Consider the following 15,153-nt stretch of genomic DNA (forward strand, 5'->3'; position numbering starts at 1 on the left):
TATTCTAATTAAATATCCACTGTCCTGTTTGTTCACATTTTAATCCAGCACTGCTGCTCCTGCCACACAGATTTCAGCCCAGATTTGGGTCATTTTTTGTGATGATTATGTTTTTTTTTTATGTTTTCACATAAAGTAGATCATTTAAGTTTGTTTCTTTGTCATGTCTGCAGTTTAGATTAACACATTTATTTTAATGATGAAAAAGCACAATATCCCTTTTGTAAGAAGCCTCTCTCACACCCTCCGTCTCTGACCTGGTAAATGAGATGAGATCATTAATGTCCTCTCATAAATCCTCTCAATGGAGCATCATGTCCCGTGATGGCCCCTGCCTTGGCCCAATATTGAGACTTACCTCCATAAAAACTGATGAAACAAATATGTCTGACCTCATGGATACAAATGGAATAATTATAATAATTATGCACTGGAATAATCAACTGCTATAAAAGAAAGCCATTGTTATTTTTAGGTTGTAAATCAAATAAAGAATTTGTTAATATAGACATGTGGTGCTGTGGTCGACCTGTCACTACAATGAGCTGTCAGAGACAGGAGCGGACAGTGCCAAGACCAAAATGACCGGGTGCTAATTCAGCAAACACGGGGGTCGGTTCCTCACAGGCTACAGAATTTGTCAAGAAATCATCCCTCTCTCTGTCGGAATGCCTGGCTGACCCCCGGCAAATGAAAATAATCCAAAGTAATTAGAAGTGAGCTGGTCTGGTCCTGAGAGCCCCCGGGCGGCCGGGTAAACATGGCGGAGGGGCCAGTGGAAGAGAGGGGGGCGGGGGGGGCTAGGGTTGGTGGAAGGGGGGAGGTTGACGCTGACCTTGTCCACATAAAGCAGTGATTTATGAAGTGCAGGGCACAGCAGCAGGGCTTCTGTCTTCTCCCGCAGAACCAAATTACTGAGGTGGAGATTAACACGCCGCTCACGACGGGCCTACTTCCAGACCCAGGGAAATTTTTATTTACATTTTCCCCTTTCATTTCCGCTGTTCTGTTTTAATGGTAATTGGCTATATGGACACCAGGTCTATCCTTTAATATGGGGACTTAAAGCTGCACAGTCCATGCATTGTGCAGCTAATCTTGGCCGACAGATGTGTCAATTAAAGGGAAAGTTGCAGAGAGTTGCGCAAACTGCAGGCTAACAGTTCGTTTGAGCTTTAAATGAGTTTTTTACCACTTGACTGAATTTAAGCAAAATAAAATGCACAGGGGTGTGTGTGTGTGTGTGTGTGTTTGTGTTTGTGTGTGCACAGTCATGATGGAGGCTTAACGCAGCTTTTCGCCGGTGTCAATGGGAGGTCTCACCGTGAATGGTAGAACTATTTCATGTGGATTTGGCTGCGATATTTTCTTTCTCTCCTCTTCTTTCTATCGTTTTTTTTCCTTTCTTTTTTTCTCTTTCTTTCTTTCCGCTCTCCTAGAGGATGTGCTGGAATGCACCACACAGGCCTACACAGTGTTTCCATGTGGCCCCTTTGCTCGGCTGCAGCAGCTCTGCAAGCTCGCTCGCTCGCTGGCTGGAGTCAGTTTGCAAACCCACACGGGAATCCCCCCTCTCTTCTCCGGCGCTGTCCCATTGGACTTCACATGGCTCTACATTGAGCAGCAAAAAAGAAAAAAAAAACCCAAATCACTTTTTTTTTAATACCAGAAATATTATTACGCGCAAAGTTATTCAAAGGATGAATAAAAAAAAAAAAACCGAACGCACCCATGAAGCTGAACCTCAAGATCAAGTAAAATATGAAGCTATTTGATCATAAAAATTCCCCTACATTCATCTATGAATTATTGTTTTTTTTTTTGCGTGACTGAACTCCTAAAAACAAACAAGAGAGCCGCAAGCAAAATAAGCACGGGCCCATTTGAGCAATTTAACTTCCTTTTAAAGAATTTCACAGCACTTTAAAGCCTCAGCACTAAACATTACGCGGATGCTGTATGTTTTTAAGAGTCACTTAAATAGGTATGAAATGCTGTGTGGCATGATATAGTCGGAACTAACATACCCTGAAGCATGCATGTGTTTGGTTAGTAATTTGTTGATAAACAGCTTTTCCACACCGCTATTTAGTAGCTATGTCAGAATCATTTTGACAAAGGCATGGCATAATTCAGATAACAACAGAATCTATTTCATCTCAGCACATTGGAATAGTGTTTACGGCGCATTGGTGAAATAAATATAGATTAGAGCTATATGCCTTTGCAAATCACTCTCGTGGTTTATTAACAAATGAACAAGTGTTTTAAATTCACCCCCCATCGGTCTTTTTCAGTGTGGATTCAAGAGCTTTATGGTCGTTCGTTCAGGTGATTATATATTCTGGCCCATATACGGTTGAATCTTTCATGTCCCATCTAGCAATCTGACGCCTTAATGTAGATGTTTTGTGCCGCAATTCACACGGACGGAGAGAGAGAGAGAGAGAGAGAGAGAGAGAGAGAGAGAGAAACGACCCCCATCTTATAATAAGTCCCCCCAAAAAAAAAAAAAGCTGACTGATAGAGCAGACTGTTACAAACTGAGATATGAGCTGCAGTGCTTTTCAACATGAAGTGAAATTCACGGCTCTGAAATAAAGGCCAACACTGATCCATAAAGGAAAGTTGGATTTATTTATTTTTTTATTTATTTTTTTTTTTGCCTGTGGGGCGTCAAGTGCCAAAAAATGTAAGAAACCTCAAAAACTCACCAATAAAAAAAAAAGTCTTATCTCGCCTACATTTCTGGGGATAAAATAAGTGCAACTGCTGATCTCTGACCAGGGTCATACAGAGGTTTTAAGTCACCAAAATGTGATTATTTTAAGGAATATTTGATCATTAAAAAAAAAAAACATTTCAAGATAAAGTTTAGTGAGAGCTCACTTCACAGCAAAGACAGATGCAGCACCACAACTAGCCTATGTCTTAACATTATCATCTGAAATATTCAACTATTCATTCAGAAATGTTTTAAAAAGTTCACTTCAGTTGAGCACGCCATCTCCTGACAGGGGGGGGGAAGTACACCGTTTTTCCTTCACGTTGCCAGGCTTAGGGGGTCCTGTTACTGTTAACCCAATTTACCCCCGGTGATACCACAAACCCCCGCGTGTGTTTATCCTCCTTTTTCAGACATTTCCTCCTTTTCAGAAAAGAGCTCAGAACCCTTTCTCTCTATCAGGATCCTCGATCAGAGCCCGGAGAGGCCGTGAAGCAATCACTTTCCCAGATTACTTGTATTTAATACACAATGCATCATAAAACAAATCCCTCATCCTGACAGGAAGAAAATAGAACAGCTCATTCGACTTGAGCTTTCCCAATTTATGGCTAAATTAAAAAGGGTTCCAACAATGGACAAGTCGAGGAGAGGCAGGAAATCAATGACCGGGCGGACCGGGGTCTCTCCTCGGTTCTCAAGGAGCGGGGGACGATGGGAATCGGTGGCGGGGTCCTGCCTTATTTACACATGATTTTTCCTGTCCTTCCTGCACATTTGCTCCGCGATTTCGTGAAACAATAGGCATTATCTGGGATGGAAGGTCAATGTCACAGTGCGAGGCGTTATCCATCATCATCTGCTCTCATCAGCCAAAGCCCTGTCCTCTCCAGCTTTATGAGCTGCCTAATAAACTCCGCTCACTGACAACCAGGACGTTTCTTTATTATTCTATACCCTTGTCCGTTTGTTCACAGACGTCGGTATCAGCTTTAAACTTTCACATTTAGATTTAAAAAAAAAAGAAAAACCAGAAGAAATGAAACGAACGCGGCGTTTGTGGAGTCTGTTTGCAAAAGCAGGTGCACAGGATACCAGAGCAGTGAGGAAAAACTCCAGATTAAAAATATATGTTTTAATTTCAGGCTTGATGCAAACACCTCGAAACATGCTTCTTTTCTCCGATAAAAAACAAAAAAACAAAAACTAATTTTACCATCATTTAAAACACCACTCATGCTTTGCCCTAATGTGTGTGTGTGTGTGTGCGCGCTCAGTGCTGAAGGGGAGTTCTGGAAAGGGGGGACGCACACAGATACCCAACCTATAAACCTTACAGCCCTTTTTCTGTTCAAGGCAGAGAAAAGCAGGTGATTAGGTCGGTGTTTCCCAAATTGTGGCGAGGGGACTTCCAAGGGGTCCTTATGGAGTTTCCTGGAGGTCCCCAGGAGGAACACTTAAAGTCTAGTTGTTACATTACTCCCCAACGCAAAGCACAATTAGAGAATAAGAAGGGGGGGGGGGGGTTATTATATTTCTCACTTTTTCTCATTGTTGTTACTCTCGCATTCAAACATAAACGCAGCTCCAAACTAAATCATAAACTGGAGGTAAAAAAAAAAACAAAACAAAACAAAAGAAAAAAGTGCCGATCTTCTGGTTAATAATGTCATAAAATGGTCCATGAACCGTGTTGTGAAAAGTTTGGAAACACGTGGATAATGATACGCGCTTTGATGCTCATGTTGGTTCATTAAAGTGTGCTGCCTGTGTGTGTGTGTGTGTGTAGTAAGTAGTAGTAGTGTGTGTGTAGTTCATCCCTTTAGAAGCCCCATCCCGACCTCTCACTGACCCCGCTCACCCTCTCCAACCCCGGGCCCCTGTCACTTTAAAATTTACTGCGGTGAGGAGTCGCTTCCGACCGGGGGTGGGGGGGGGGGACAGTCGCCGGGTTTCGAGTCGCCTCTCTCTGGGCTTCCAGGGAGATCGACGCGCCTGGATCCGTCCGCACGAGACAATGCGTAAAAGAGAAAACATCACACGGAACAGTCCGGGGAAAAGTGAGGGGCGATGCTTGAAGCCAACACCACCACCACTACCACCAACAGCACCACCACCCTCCTCCTCCTCCTCCTCCTTGAATCTCTCTGCTATCATATAGACGACACATCCCGAGTGGCTGAGGAGAGGGGGGTGGGGTGGGGTGGGGTGGAGAGGAGAGGAGAGGAAGAGAAAAATGAAAAGTTGAATGGCTACTAGAGGACACCTGGGTGCGTCAGGACAGGAGGGGTGACAAGAGAGGAGCGGACGAGCCAAGCGAAGCGCGCACAGTAAAAAGTTGGGAGCAAGTTGATGCACCGGAGGGTGGTTTTTAGTTCCGACCCCGCGATGTCTGTAGGACAGTGAGAGGAGACTTTTTTTTTTTGTACGGGAGTCAGCGGTGAGACAATATAGTGAGAGAGGATTTACTTTTCCCGACCGTGCAGCGTCTGAGGGACAGTCTCACCGGCGGAGGAGTGGATTCGTCCTGCGGCTCGGAGACCTGAAGAGACACCGAGAAAACAACACAACTGTGGTGCTTTTTTTTTTCTTTCTTTACAATGCCAAAAAATCTGGACAACGCTCCGCAACAGAGACAAGCTGTAGATTTATTGTTTATCTGACAGTCCAGTTTTTTGTTTTTTTTTCACAGTTGTTGTTGTTGCTATTTTGTTGTCTTTTTTTTTTGTTTTTTTGAACTCGGGAGTTTTCATCACTTTCACTCAGTTAGCAACGCGGTTCTGATCCCCAGAGCTTTTAAACTGTCGCACGCCGGCGCAAAACGCGTTTGAACGGTAAGAGAAAACAGACTTTATGATTGAAAAACAAAACGTTTGTTTAATAACGAGAGCTGAGAGCAAAAAAGAAAAAAAAACACAGCACCATGTTCATTGTTCATCCCGCTGTAAACTAAGTTTGACGGTAAATTCATACAAACCCGGAGCGTGTTTGTGCAGGATGAATGGGGCAGGTCCAGCGTTGGTCCAGACAGACAAAGGGCTTTATGCAAGCTAAATATTTATTCAGTGGCAGCTTATAAAGGCAGAAAGACAGATTTGTGACCCCGAGAGGGATTCCGTTTTGTATCCCAACAATCGGCTACGTCTCCATAATCCTTATCACCGGCGGTTTCCTGCAATTGATTTGTTTCCCAGTAAAGTTTACAGCTGCTGTGTAATAAATATTAACACATTAAAACGACGCTGTACTGTTTACAGTCCGTGGAGAGAAATGCTGTTTAAATGTTTTGTAAACTATAGACGTGATCTTATGATTTGCATAATAATTCAGTTCATTGTATTTATTGTCATTTTGTTCTTTAGAGGCCTTGGAATGTGTAGATGTTGTGTAGGAGAGTAAGACAATAGTTTTTTTCGTTTATTATTATTATTATTGTTATATTATTATTACTTTTTATTTTATTTTTGTATTAATATTTAAAATGCCTATTTATTAAAACAAACATTTCAAATCAATGTAGTTTTCTAATTTATTCGATAAAACTACATTTTTAGAAACGAATTCAAATGTCAGTCAATTTAAATGTAGAATCATTTAGCAGGATATTTTAAAATTCGTAAATATATATAAATAATAGCAGATTGATCCGTCTTGTTTTATTTTTTTTCCAGTCCAATTCTTTTATTGATTTATATGTTGGGGACAGTCTTGTATTTGTACTGATTTATTATGGCTGAAAAAAACATTTTAATATGATTTAATTTGTTTTGTTCTACTTAAATGGAAATTACATAATTCCTTGAGAGATCCCTCAAGGGGGAAAAATAAATAGCACACATATAATACATTTTATTTTGTTTTATTAAATCTATTGTTTTTATTTTGTGGTTATGACAAAGTTACGGGAATTTAAACATAAATTACAGTTGAAATAATAAAAACAAAGTCACACCAGCATTTTTATATTATGAAGGAATTTTCAAATGATTAGCATACACTTTGCTTGTAGTGTGTGTGTGTGTGTGTGTGTGTGTGTGTGTGTGTGTGTGTGTGTGTGTGTGTGTGCGTGTATTGCGCCACAGACCAGCTCCTAACATGTGGGAGGTATGTGGTTAGTCAGTGTTTGGACACAGTAACCTGGAGTGATACTGATCAAAGTCTGATCTCTCCCCCCTTCTCTCTTTCTTTCTCTCTCTCTCTCTCTCTCTCCCCTCTGCAGATCTTGGACGGGTCAGGCCATGTAAAATTCTGCGTTGATGCCAGCAAGCCAGATATCGGGAGCTGGCTGAAGCACATCCAGTTTGCCCCTGCGGCCAAGCAGCATAACCTGACAGCGTGCCAGATAGATGATCAGGTACGTGGAGACACTCGTAGCCCTGCCTGGCAGAACAACTTCAACAAAATACAAGACCAATCTGATCTGAAGAAAAAAGAAAAGAAAAAAAATAATGTGGATGACTTGGTTTTGAACTCCCAAATGGTGATGTGTCCTCTGAATCCCGCTGTCTGGCTGGATGAATCAAGTGCAACTGAGAGTCATTCAGATCTTTGAAACAGTTTTTTTTTTTTTAAACACAGCTCTGATGCCAGAAGGCTTCCCTGTATTTTCCGATGGCTGTTCTGTCTGCGCGCTGTTGTGTTAAAAGGTGTTATTGTGATCCAAGTCAGATAGTCCCATGAGCGCCTGGCCCACCCTGCCTTCACTCACACACACACACAAGGCTCTCCCCCACGCTGCACCGCAGAGACTCCTTGCTATCTGTGTGTGTTTTCTTTCTGTAATTGTGTTCTGCCTTCTGCCGTGCGAGGACCACAGGGCAGGATCAGAGGCGGCCCGCCGAGATGATAGTTCCACACACTTCCCAGTCACGCTTGCGATATAAACTCTTAGATATGCCAGGAATGTCACAGTCCTTTTGCTGCTCACCTGGCTGTACAGAAAGGGTGCGTGCTATACACATGGGGGCCTGTTCACCTCAGTAATCCCATGGCCAAGCACCCCCTCCTATAGACACAAACGCAGCAAGGCAGGAAGACAAGAGGCTAAACTTTATTTGACATGTGTACGGAGCATGCCATAGCTGAACCCGAACAAAAAAAACATAATTTAACCTGCGTGTTTGTCATCACTTCTCTCTGGTGGTCCATCTAGATTACCTGTTGAGTGTCACTGGTTAGAATTTTCAGCAAAAAGAACATCACAGTGGAGTATTTAATAACTCAGTCCAAATACATTTCACACAGATAAAAGCTGCGTTTGGTATGCTTCTCCCTGAAATAATTAGGAAATCTTTAAAGTGAAAAACCTCAGAGCCTTTTAGGGACAAACCTCCTGCTCTTCCTTCACACGTCTACGTCATTCTCACCCTTCCTGCGCTCTCTGTAAAGAAGGAAGAGGTTGAGAGAGCGGAGGCTTTCCAGAAGTACTTACCCACTCTCTTTTAAAAGAGACAGAGAGACAAACAAGCAGAGAGAGCTTTCCCGAGCTGCCCTCTCTGCGAGGTGTGACTCGCTGTCAACACTGTGGTTCTGCTCGGGTGGCTGTGTAAGGCTCCGACAGGTCACGGACATGGCTATGATGAGGTGATTGTTAAGTATTACACACTGTCACAACACAGCACAATGTGCCGTCTTTAAGCCTTCCGGCCAACATTGGTGTTTTTGAAAACACACTGTAGCGTCTCACAATGCCTGTCTGTTGCTTTAAAATGAATAGACTAAAAGGGGGTGGTCTTGTAAAAGCTGCTGTCAGTTTTTGGTAGTGTGTCTGTGTCTGTGTGTGTGTGTGTGTGTGTGCACTTACGAGGGCTTTTTGTCTCCATGTGTGCGCAGACTTTAATGTGCATTGACTTGTTGGGAGTGTGTGAAGTGTTTTACATTGTGTCTCTGAAGTGTGTGCACACACCTGTAACTGCCTGTGTTTCTACATGTGTGAGCTTCGTGTGTGTGCATGTGCGTGTGTGTGTGTGTGTGTGTGTGTGTGCGCGTGTGCCCTGCATGACTGTGAATTGTTCATTGCGGTTCAGATGACTCCCCATGCTCCTCATTCCGAGTTGGAAACGTTAAAACACACAGTACCTGATTCCAACAGGTTTTTACTGCCACAGAGAAGTGCTGAGTCTAAACCCAGCCTGAAACCACATATTACACTCTCACCGCACAACGTGTACCATCACCAGATTTCCACAGAAGGGCCTGACCAAGCTACCCAGGGCTTACATATGACTTGTACTTCAAATTTAAACAAATTTTCCCACCATCGGCAGAGATGACTGTTTTATTTTAAGACAAATGTCATACAGTGACAGCAATTTCCAGGTGTGTTGGTCGTTATTTGGCCCTGGTTCTTTTCAAGCACCAATTTAGCCCTGCCAGCGTGAGAGTAAAACTGGCCTCCGTCCTCTTATTTCTGACCCAGTTCTGTTTATCATAAAACTTTACGACCAATCTCAGGAGGGTGAGGGAGTGAGAGAGGAATGAATGAGTGAGAAGAGAGAGAGAGAGAGAAAAAAGACAGTTTTGTCCTTCTGAAGGAACCGTTCGGGATCTTACTTCTCCTTTTTCTCTCTCTTTCTCGCAATTTCTTTTTTTTCTAGTCAGCTCTACTACATTGGCATAAAAGATCTATGAACAGATTCTGCAAATATTAATAAAAATGTCAGACTATATTTATAATATTAGCATATAGAGTCAAATCTCTATAGTGATTACAACTGAAAATGATATACTGTATAATGACAGCAATTCTCTCTATAGTTTAAATTTCTCATATATCTGACATTTAATAACAAAGGGATAAAAAAAACAGGTATTTGCACTGAGACTTAAATGTCACTAAAACATAGAGTCACCATAGCTGTCTAGTCATTTAAATCGAACGGGACTGAAGTTACAGATAATAATTGTTTTTCTCCAGTATTAGAATTAGCTGCGCCTTCAGTATTTTAACTTTAACGAGGACGGCCTTCACTTTTATGATCTTTCTGTTTTATTGCTTTATATATTTGACAGTGCAGAGAGGAAAAGCAACAGGAAAGTATGGAGAGGAAAGAGATGGCAGGTGTCGCAGTTTGTGAGTCACACTGAAATCTGTGATTAATTCAACGCGCTAACTTGTAGGTTTGAATTCAGTCTCTTACAAGTAAAAACGGTCCACATCCAAATATTATGCATGTTTGTTTTTTATTTTGTTTTCAATTAAAAAATGTTACAAATCTATTTTATAGTATTCAGAGAAAATAATTAATGATAAAGAATCTTGGCTGAGCTCATTTGAAATTATTAAATCTTTTGGCCCTTGACATCTGTGTTCAGCTTTAGCCTTTAACCAGCTCGCCTGATATCCTTACTTGTTTGCTGGTGCGCCAAGCAATGCAGCCTGAGCACTACTCGCATAGATCCTTCCATGATCAGCATGTTCTGTCGTTAAGATAATTAGGGCAATTAGTGCTTGAAAACCCTCCGCTGCGCTCCTCACTCTACCGATTCAATTGAAAGGAAAATGGATTAAAAGTGTAATTAACATCATCCAACGAGGCCCAGAAGAGCCTTTCATAAGACAGTGCAGAGGGATATGAGCGTTAATCTCATTCGCTCTATTGATTCTCACTCAGTATTGAGTGGGATGAAGTGGCTGCGGGGCATATTAGCGAAACACTGACAGTCATTCACTATGTAAATATACTGGAGGTGAACTCATGAAGGGATTGTAACTCACTGAGATAACAGCATGACGCTTATTCAGTGAGGAAAAATGCACAAGAATTCATTGCAAAAAAAAAAATGAGACGTGTATGTATAAAAATATCAAGATTGCACACGTAAAAACTATAAATCGAACACTGATCATTTTCATAGGGTGCTACTTATTAAGACTTTAAAAGGCTAAAACATGTTAAAAAAAAGCTGAAGACCTGACATTCACCTGACATTGATAATATATCGTTCATTAGATCCTTCATAAGGTCACTTTCCCACAGCTGACTCAATCTAACGTGAATATAGCCCCATGTTGGCTTCCTAACATGTTCATCCAATTTGCTGGAACCAGCTGCACATTGTGCGCTCATGCTCTTTATTGCTATCTAAGTCACGAAATGGTTTTGTTTAGCGGCCAAGTGATGGTGACTGCCAAACACACTGTACATGTTGCATGACCCTGATAGCGGCAGGGAGGTCACGGCACATGTGGACATGCACCGTTGCTGTCATGCTACTGCCGAGCAAGAACAAGTAAACAATGTAGTGGGCGTTATTCTTACATTTGATTAAACTTTGTGATTTCTTTGGCTAGAAATAATTAATAGTGGGAGTTTTGTATAAGCATATACTATATATGACAAGTGGCGTGCTTAACCTTTTTTTAAGTATCGGCGTGTAAACCTTGATTGTGGCTCTGGGTTTTCAGATGTTAAAGTAAGAGCAGCACCCAGACTGAGAGTTCATTGTGGCGGGACAGCGTCGTTGAATGGCATACCTGTCGAATGAGCTCTGTGTGAGCGAGGAGTCGGCCAACAGGGTGTGACCAAGGAAAATGTGACTGTGTTTACTCTAGTAATGACTAATGGTGTCAAGGTAACAAAGTAGTCCGATTATAGCCTCTGATCCTCTTATGGGTGTAACCTTTGACAGAGAGAGTAAGAGAGCGAGAGGAAGATAAGTAGTGACTCAGTATATGAACGTATATAGGGAGAAATAATTCTAATATAGAGAGAAAATGAGCATAGACAATTAGATTCCGTCAGTGAGGGGACTGCTGCAGCCTGTTCAGAGCAGACTAAAGACATTACATCAATGTGAAGACTTACAGACTCAAGTCAAGCTCGTTTATTTCCACAGAAATGGTTTGAATATTTTCTAAAATAACTGTATTGTCTTTGTTTGCAGTAAGGATATGAAACGGCCTTGATGCTGAGGCCGCCAGCTTTCACAGTGTGAACTCAGACACCCTCGCTATCTTATCTACAGAATAACCTGTTATTTTAAGCCACTGTGTGTGTGTGTGTGTGTGTGTGTGTGTGTGTGTGTGTGTGTGTGTGTGTGTGTGTGTGTGTTTGATAGTGTGTTCATGACATGCTAAGGATGACCCCTAGAATCAAACAGCGCGTCCTCTGTTCTGGGGGTGAGTCCCTGCCTTGTTTGTTTGTGTGCCTGTTTTCACTGTTTATCTGTAGTGGCCCTCGGGGGAATGGGTGGAGCTGTCGGGGGGGATTCCCCTCATACTCGTAATCAGCCTCCTGTGCCTATTTGTGTGTGCTACCCCAAAACACATCTTGTACGGAGAAACAGAACTACAGAAATGTTTATCCCTAAAAGACGCAGGTCAGAGGTCAGGTTTGAAAGACTCACCCGGGATATCAGTCTTTCTCAGTCTGTGGTCTTAATTATCTCTTTTTATTTGCAAAACACTGTAAAATTATAGACTCATAGTTGCACTTTACCATGAACTTGTACTTTTGCATTTATGGACAAAGTGGTTTTGACAGTGTCCATTAATTTTTATGTTCCGAGGCCTCAGTCTGCGCCCTGGTAGTTTTCCAAAGAGCCTCCCTCCTCCGTCTCGGTATCAGTCTCTCAGAGCGGAATCCCTGCAGACTCACATGTCTGTTTGAACTGCTGTTTGATTGTTTCTAAATCACAATATTTTTGTGGCCTTGCAGAGGTGACGGACACAGGAAAGAGCGCGTCTGCTTGTGTATGCGTGCATGTATGCCCTATGAAGTTCCATCCACGTTTCATGCGTGTGTGTGTTTATGGTGTAGGCAGAGGTTAGAGTAGGGTATGTCAGGGATTAAAGCTCCTGTTGGGGACCCTCACAGTTCAGTCCCCTTTCTTCTTTCTTAGAAACAATGGGAGTGCAGCGTTGCTATTACTGATAAATTTCTCTTCAACCAGACATCAAAACTGCAAAAACAAAAGTTGGCAAACATGTTTCTCCATGGACCTCAGTGGTTAAATTCATCCAAATGAGAAGATTTAAAACTAAAATGCTACAAAAATGAAAACATGATTTCTTTTTTTTAATTAAATTTGGTGGTTGATAAGTATGTGTGTCTCTCCTGGTCTGGATAACTGTAATGACTCTGGTTTAGCCCGGTAATGGGAGTCAGACTTGCAGTGCCTGTCACCCTCCCACTGACTTTCTTGGCTGGTTACATTTTTTATAATGCCTGAATTTAAATCATACTTTTATGCTACCACAAAGCTTCATCAGTTACTGGGCACCAATCACTCCTCAGTTACTGACATGCAAGAACTCTGCTTTAGGCAGACTTTCTTGAGCTTTACTCTAGTGACTCCCAGTCTAGGAACTCCCTATGCTTCAGTGGTCAGAGTCACAGTGGAGCCCAAAAAATCTGTAGTATCTTTTTTAGCATTATATCATTTGCCAAAGTTAGAACAATGACATAAAGAATTATAGCAGAGTCGACAAAGTACATCATGATCTTAATTGTGACCAAGATATTTATCATAACTCTCTGAGGAGCCGACAGTGCTCGCCAGGAATTCCGTCCATGAGTGGTGTACCTGTGACCCAGGCCTTCCCAGAAGCATGCGCCCCCCTCCTCCCTATTGCATTTCTAATAAATTCCCACATCATCATTGTCACGTCGACGCGGCAAAGGAAGGTAATATGTTAAACCTCCAAAGCATGCCAAAAATAAAGGCATGTCCGATTGTTTCACAGAGAAAGGCTATTGTGTGTCCATGGGAAGCGCCACAGTCCCTGGGTCTCTCAGCTGATTCTTTAAAATGACTGACCCCCTCCAAAAACACACACATGTTTAGCATGCTCTCATAATTTTTATGTTTTTTTAGATTAAATGGATGCTGTGAAATCTGTAGCATAGATATTATTATAGATTTTTCTTTAAATAAGTTGTTTTAGGTTGAATTTACTCACTAAATGAGCACCTAGAAGTTATTAATTGTTCTGTTTGGAAGTTTCATCCATCACTGAAATACTCAATTAACAGAATGCATTTTTCAACAGCTTGCTTATTTTTGCAGTTTTCGCCATACATTAGTAAGCTTGCTCTCCACACATTTATTTCCATCTTCTTGCCTACTGGAAGCATTACTGGAGAATCCAGTCTATGTGTCTGCGTGTGTGTGTATACAGTATTTATGAAACAGTATATTTATTCTACAGTATGGTTGTTTGTGCTTTCATTTTGTTTTCATGAAGATGGATGTCATACATGATGATTAATTACAAGTTAATGAGTGTGTGTGTGTGTGTGTGTGTGTGTGTGTGTGTGTGTGTGTGTGTGTGTTTTCATGTATATGTCTCCTCTGTGTGTGTGTGTGTGTGTGTGTGTGTGTGTGTGTGTGTGTGTGTGTGTGTGTGTGTGTGTGTGTGTGTGTGTGTGTGTGTGTGTATGTGTGTGTGTGTGTGTGTGCGCTAGGTGATGGTGGTACAAATATGACAAGTATGTACGTCGATTTGCATGTGTATGGCATGGTAGAGGACGTTGAGGGAAAAGGGTGTATGTGCACCAAGATCTACTCCAAGTGACCTCTGTTGGTGAAAAAAAATTGGTTGCTTTACCCACATTGCAGTGCTATTATGGACTATGGGAGAAAAAAAAATGCAGTCAAAACTAAAACAGCTGCCATGTCTTTACAGGACATCAAAAAATGGCAAATTCAGCAACAACAAAATATGTTGATCAGTACAGTTTTGTTTGACCTTTGTGATTAAACTGTGACATAAAAGCACATTTTAAATCATAATCCCCCTGTGTGCGTTGCAGATCTTCTACAAAGTCACCAGAGAGATTTTCCCCGGTGAAGAGCTGCTACTTTTCATGAAGGCTGAAGAGTATTCATGTGACACCATGGCTCCTGATATTCATGGTCGGCACCACACACTAACACACAAATTCTGTTCAATGCCAAAACCTGAACAACACATATACCTCCCTTAAAGCAGCACAATATGCTAATGTTTCTCCCTTCCGGCAAACAGAGGAGAGGCAGTACCGCTGTGAGGACTGTGACCAGCACTTTGAGTCCCGCAACCAGCTGTTGGACCACCAGAAGCAGCCATGTGGGATGCCCCCCTCCTCCTTCCTTAACCCAGGTTTGACTTTTATTTTTAAATGGGTGGGCTATTTTCATACCATTGTAAACAGTGGGCACTGAAGAGTGACAAGGACGTGTAGCTGGGCTGGGAGAATACAACACTAATGATGTAAGGGCTTTGTTTTCCACTGGAGACACTAAAAATGAGATCATACAATAATGCACTGTGGGAAGAAGAGTCCACATACTGGTGTAAATTGTGTTTTATTTTGGTCATACTCAGTAAAATAGGATGTTGTGACATTTTTCAAAACCCAGGGTAGTGGTAGGACATTGACACGACTGAGCAAGTACACAGTTAATGTTGTGAAGAATATATTTACCCTAAATTATTTGTCCTC

The 15,153-nt window shown here is 41.8% G+C and overlaps 1 protein-coding gene across 14 annotated transcripts in view; it reads left to right on the plus strand.

The window, feature by feature from the left end:
* Positions 1–15,153, plus strand: part of mecom (MDS1 and EVI1 complex locus) — a 132,423-nt gene that overhangs the window by 98,354 nt on the left and 18,916 nt on the right. For 12 of the 14 annotated variants that reach the window (XM_051396836.1, XM_051396832.1, XM_051396827.1 and 9 more), the window contains 3 exons: positions 6,945–7,079; positions 14,482–14,584; positions 14,697–14,810. In XM_051396836.1, the coding sequence (XP_051252796.1) occupies positions 6,945–7,079; positions 14,482–14,584; positions 14,697–14,810 (352 nt within the window). Of the gene's footprint in view, positions 1–4,703; positions 5,560–6,944; positions 7,080–14,481; positions 14,585–14,696; positions 14,811–15,153 lie in introns of those variants that run through there. The other 2 variants (XM_051396841.1, XM_051396842.1) reach the window with 2 other exon arrangements.

Source organism: Dicentrarchus labrax, unplaced genomic scaffold (genome assembly GCF_905237075.1).
Source record: "Dicentrarchus labrax unplaced genomic scaffold, dlabrax2021, whole genome shotgun sequence".
NCBI lineage: Eukaryota > Metazoa > Chordata > Actinopteri > Moronidae > Dicentrarchus > Dicentrarchus labrax.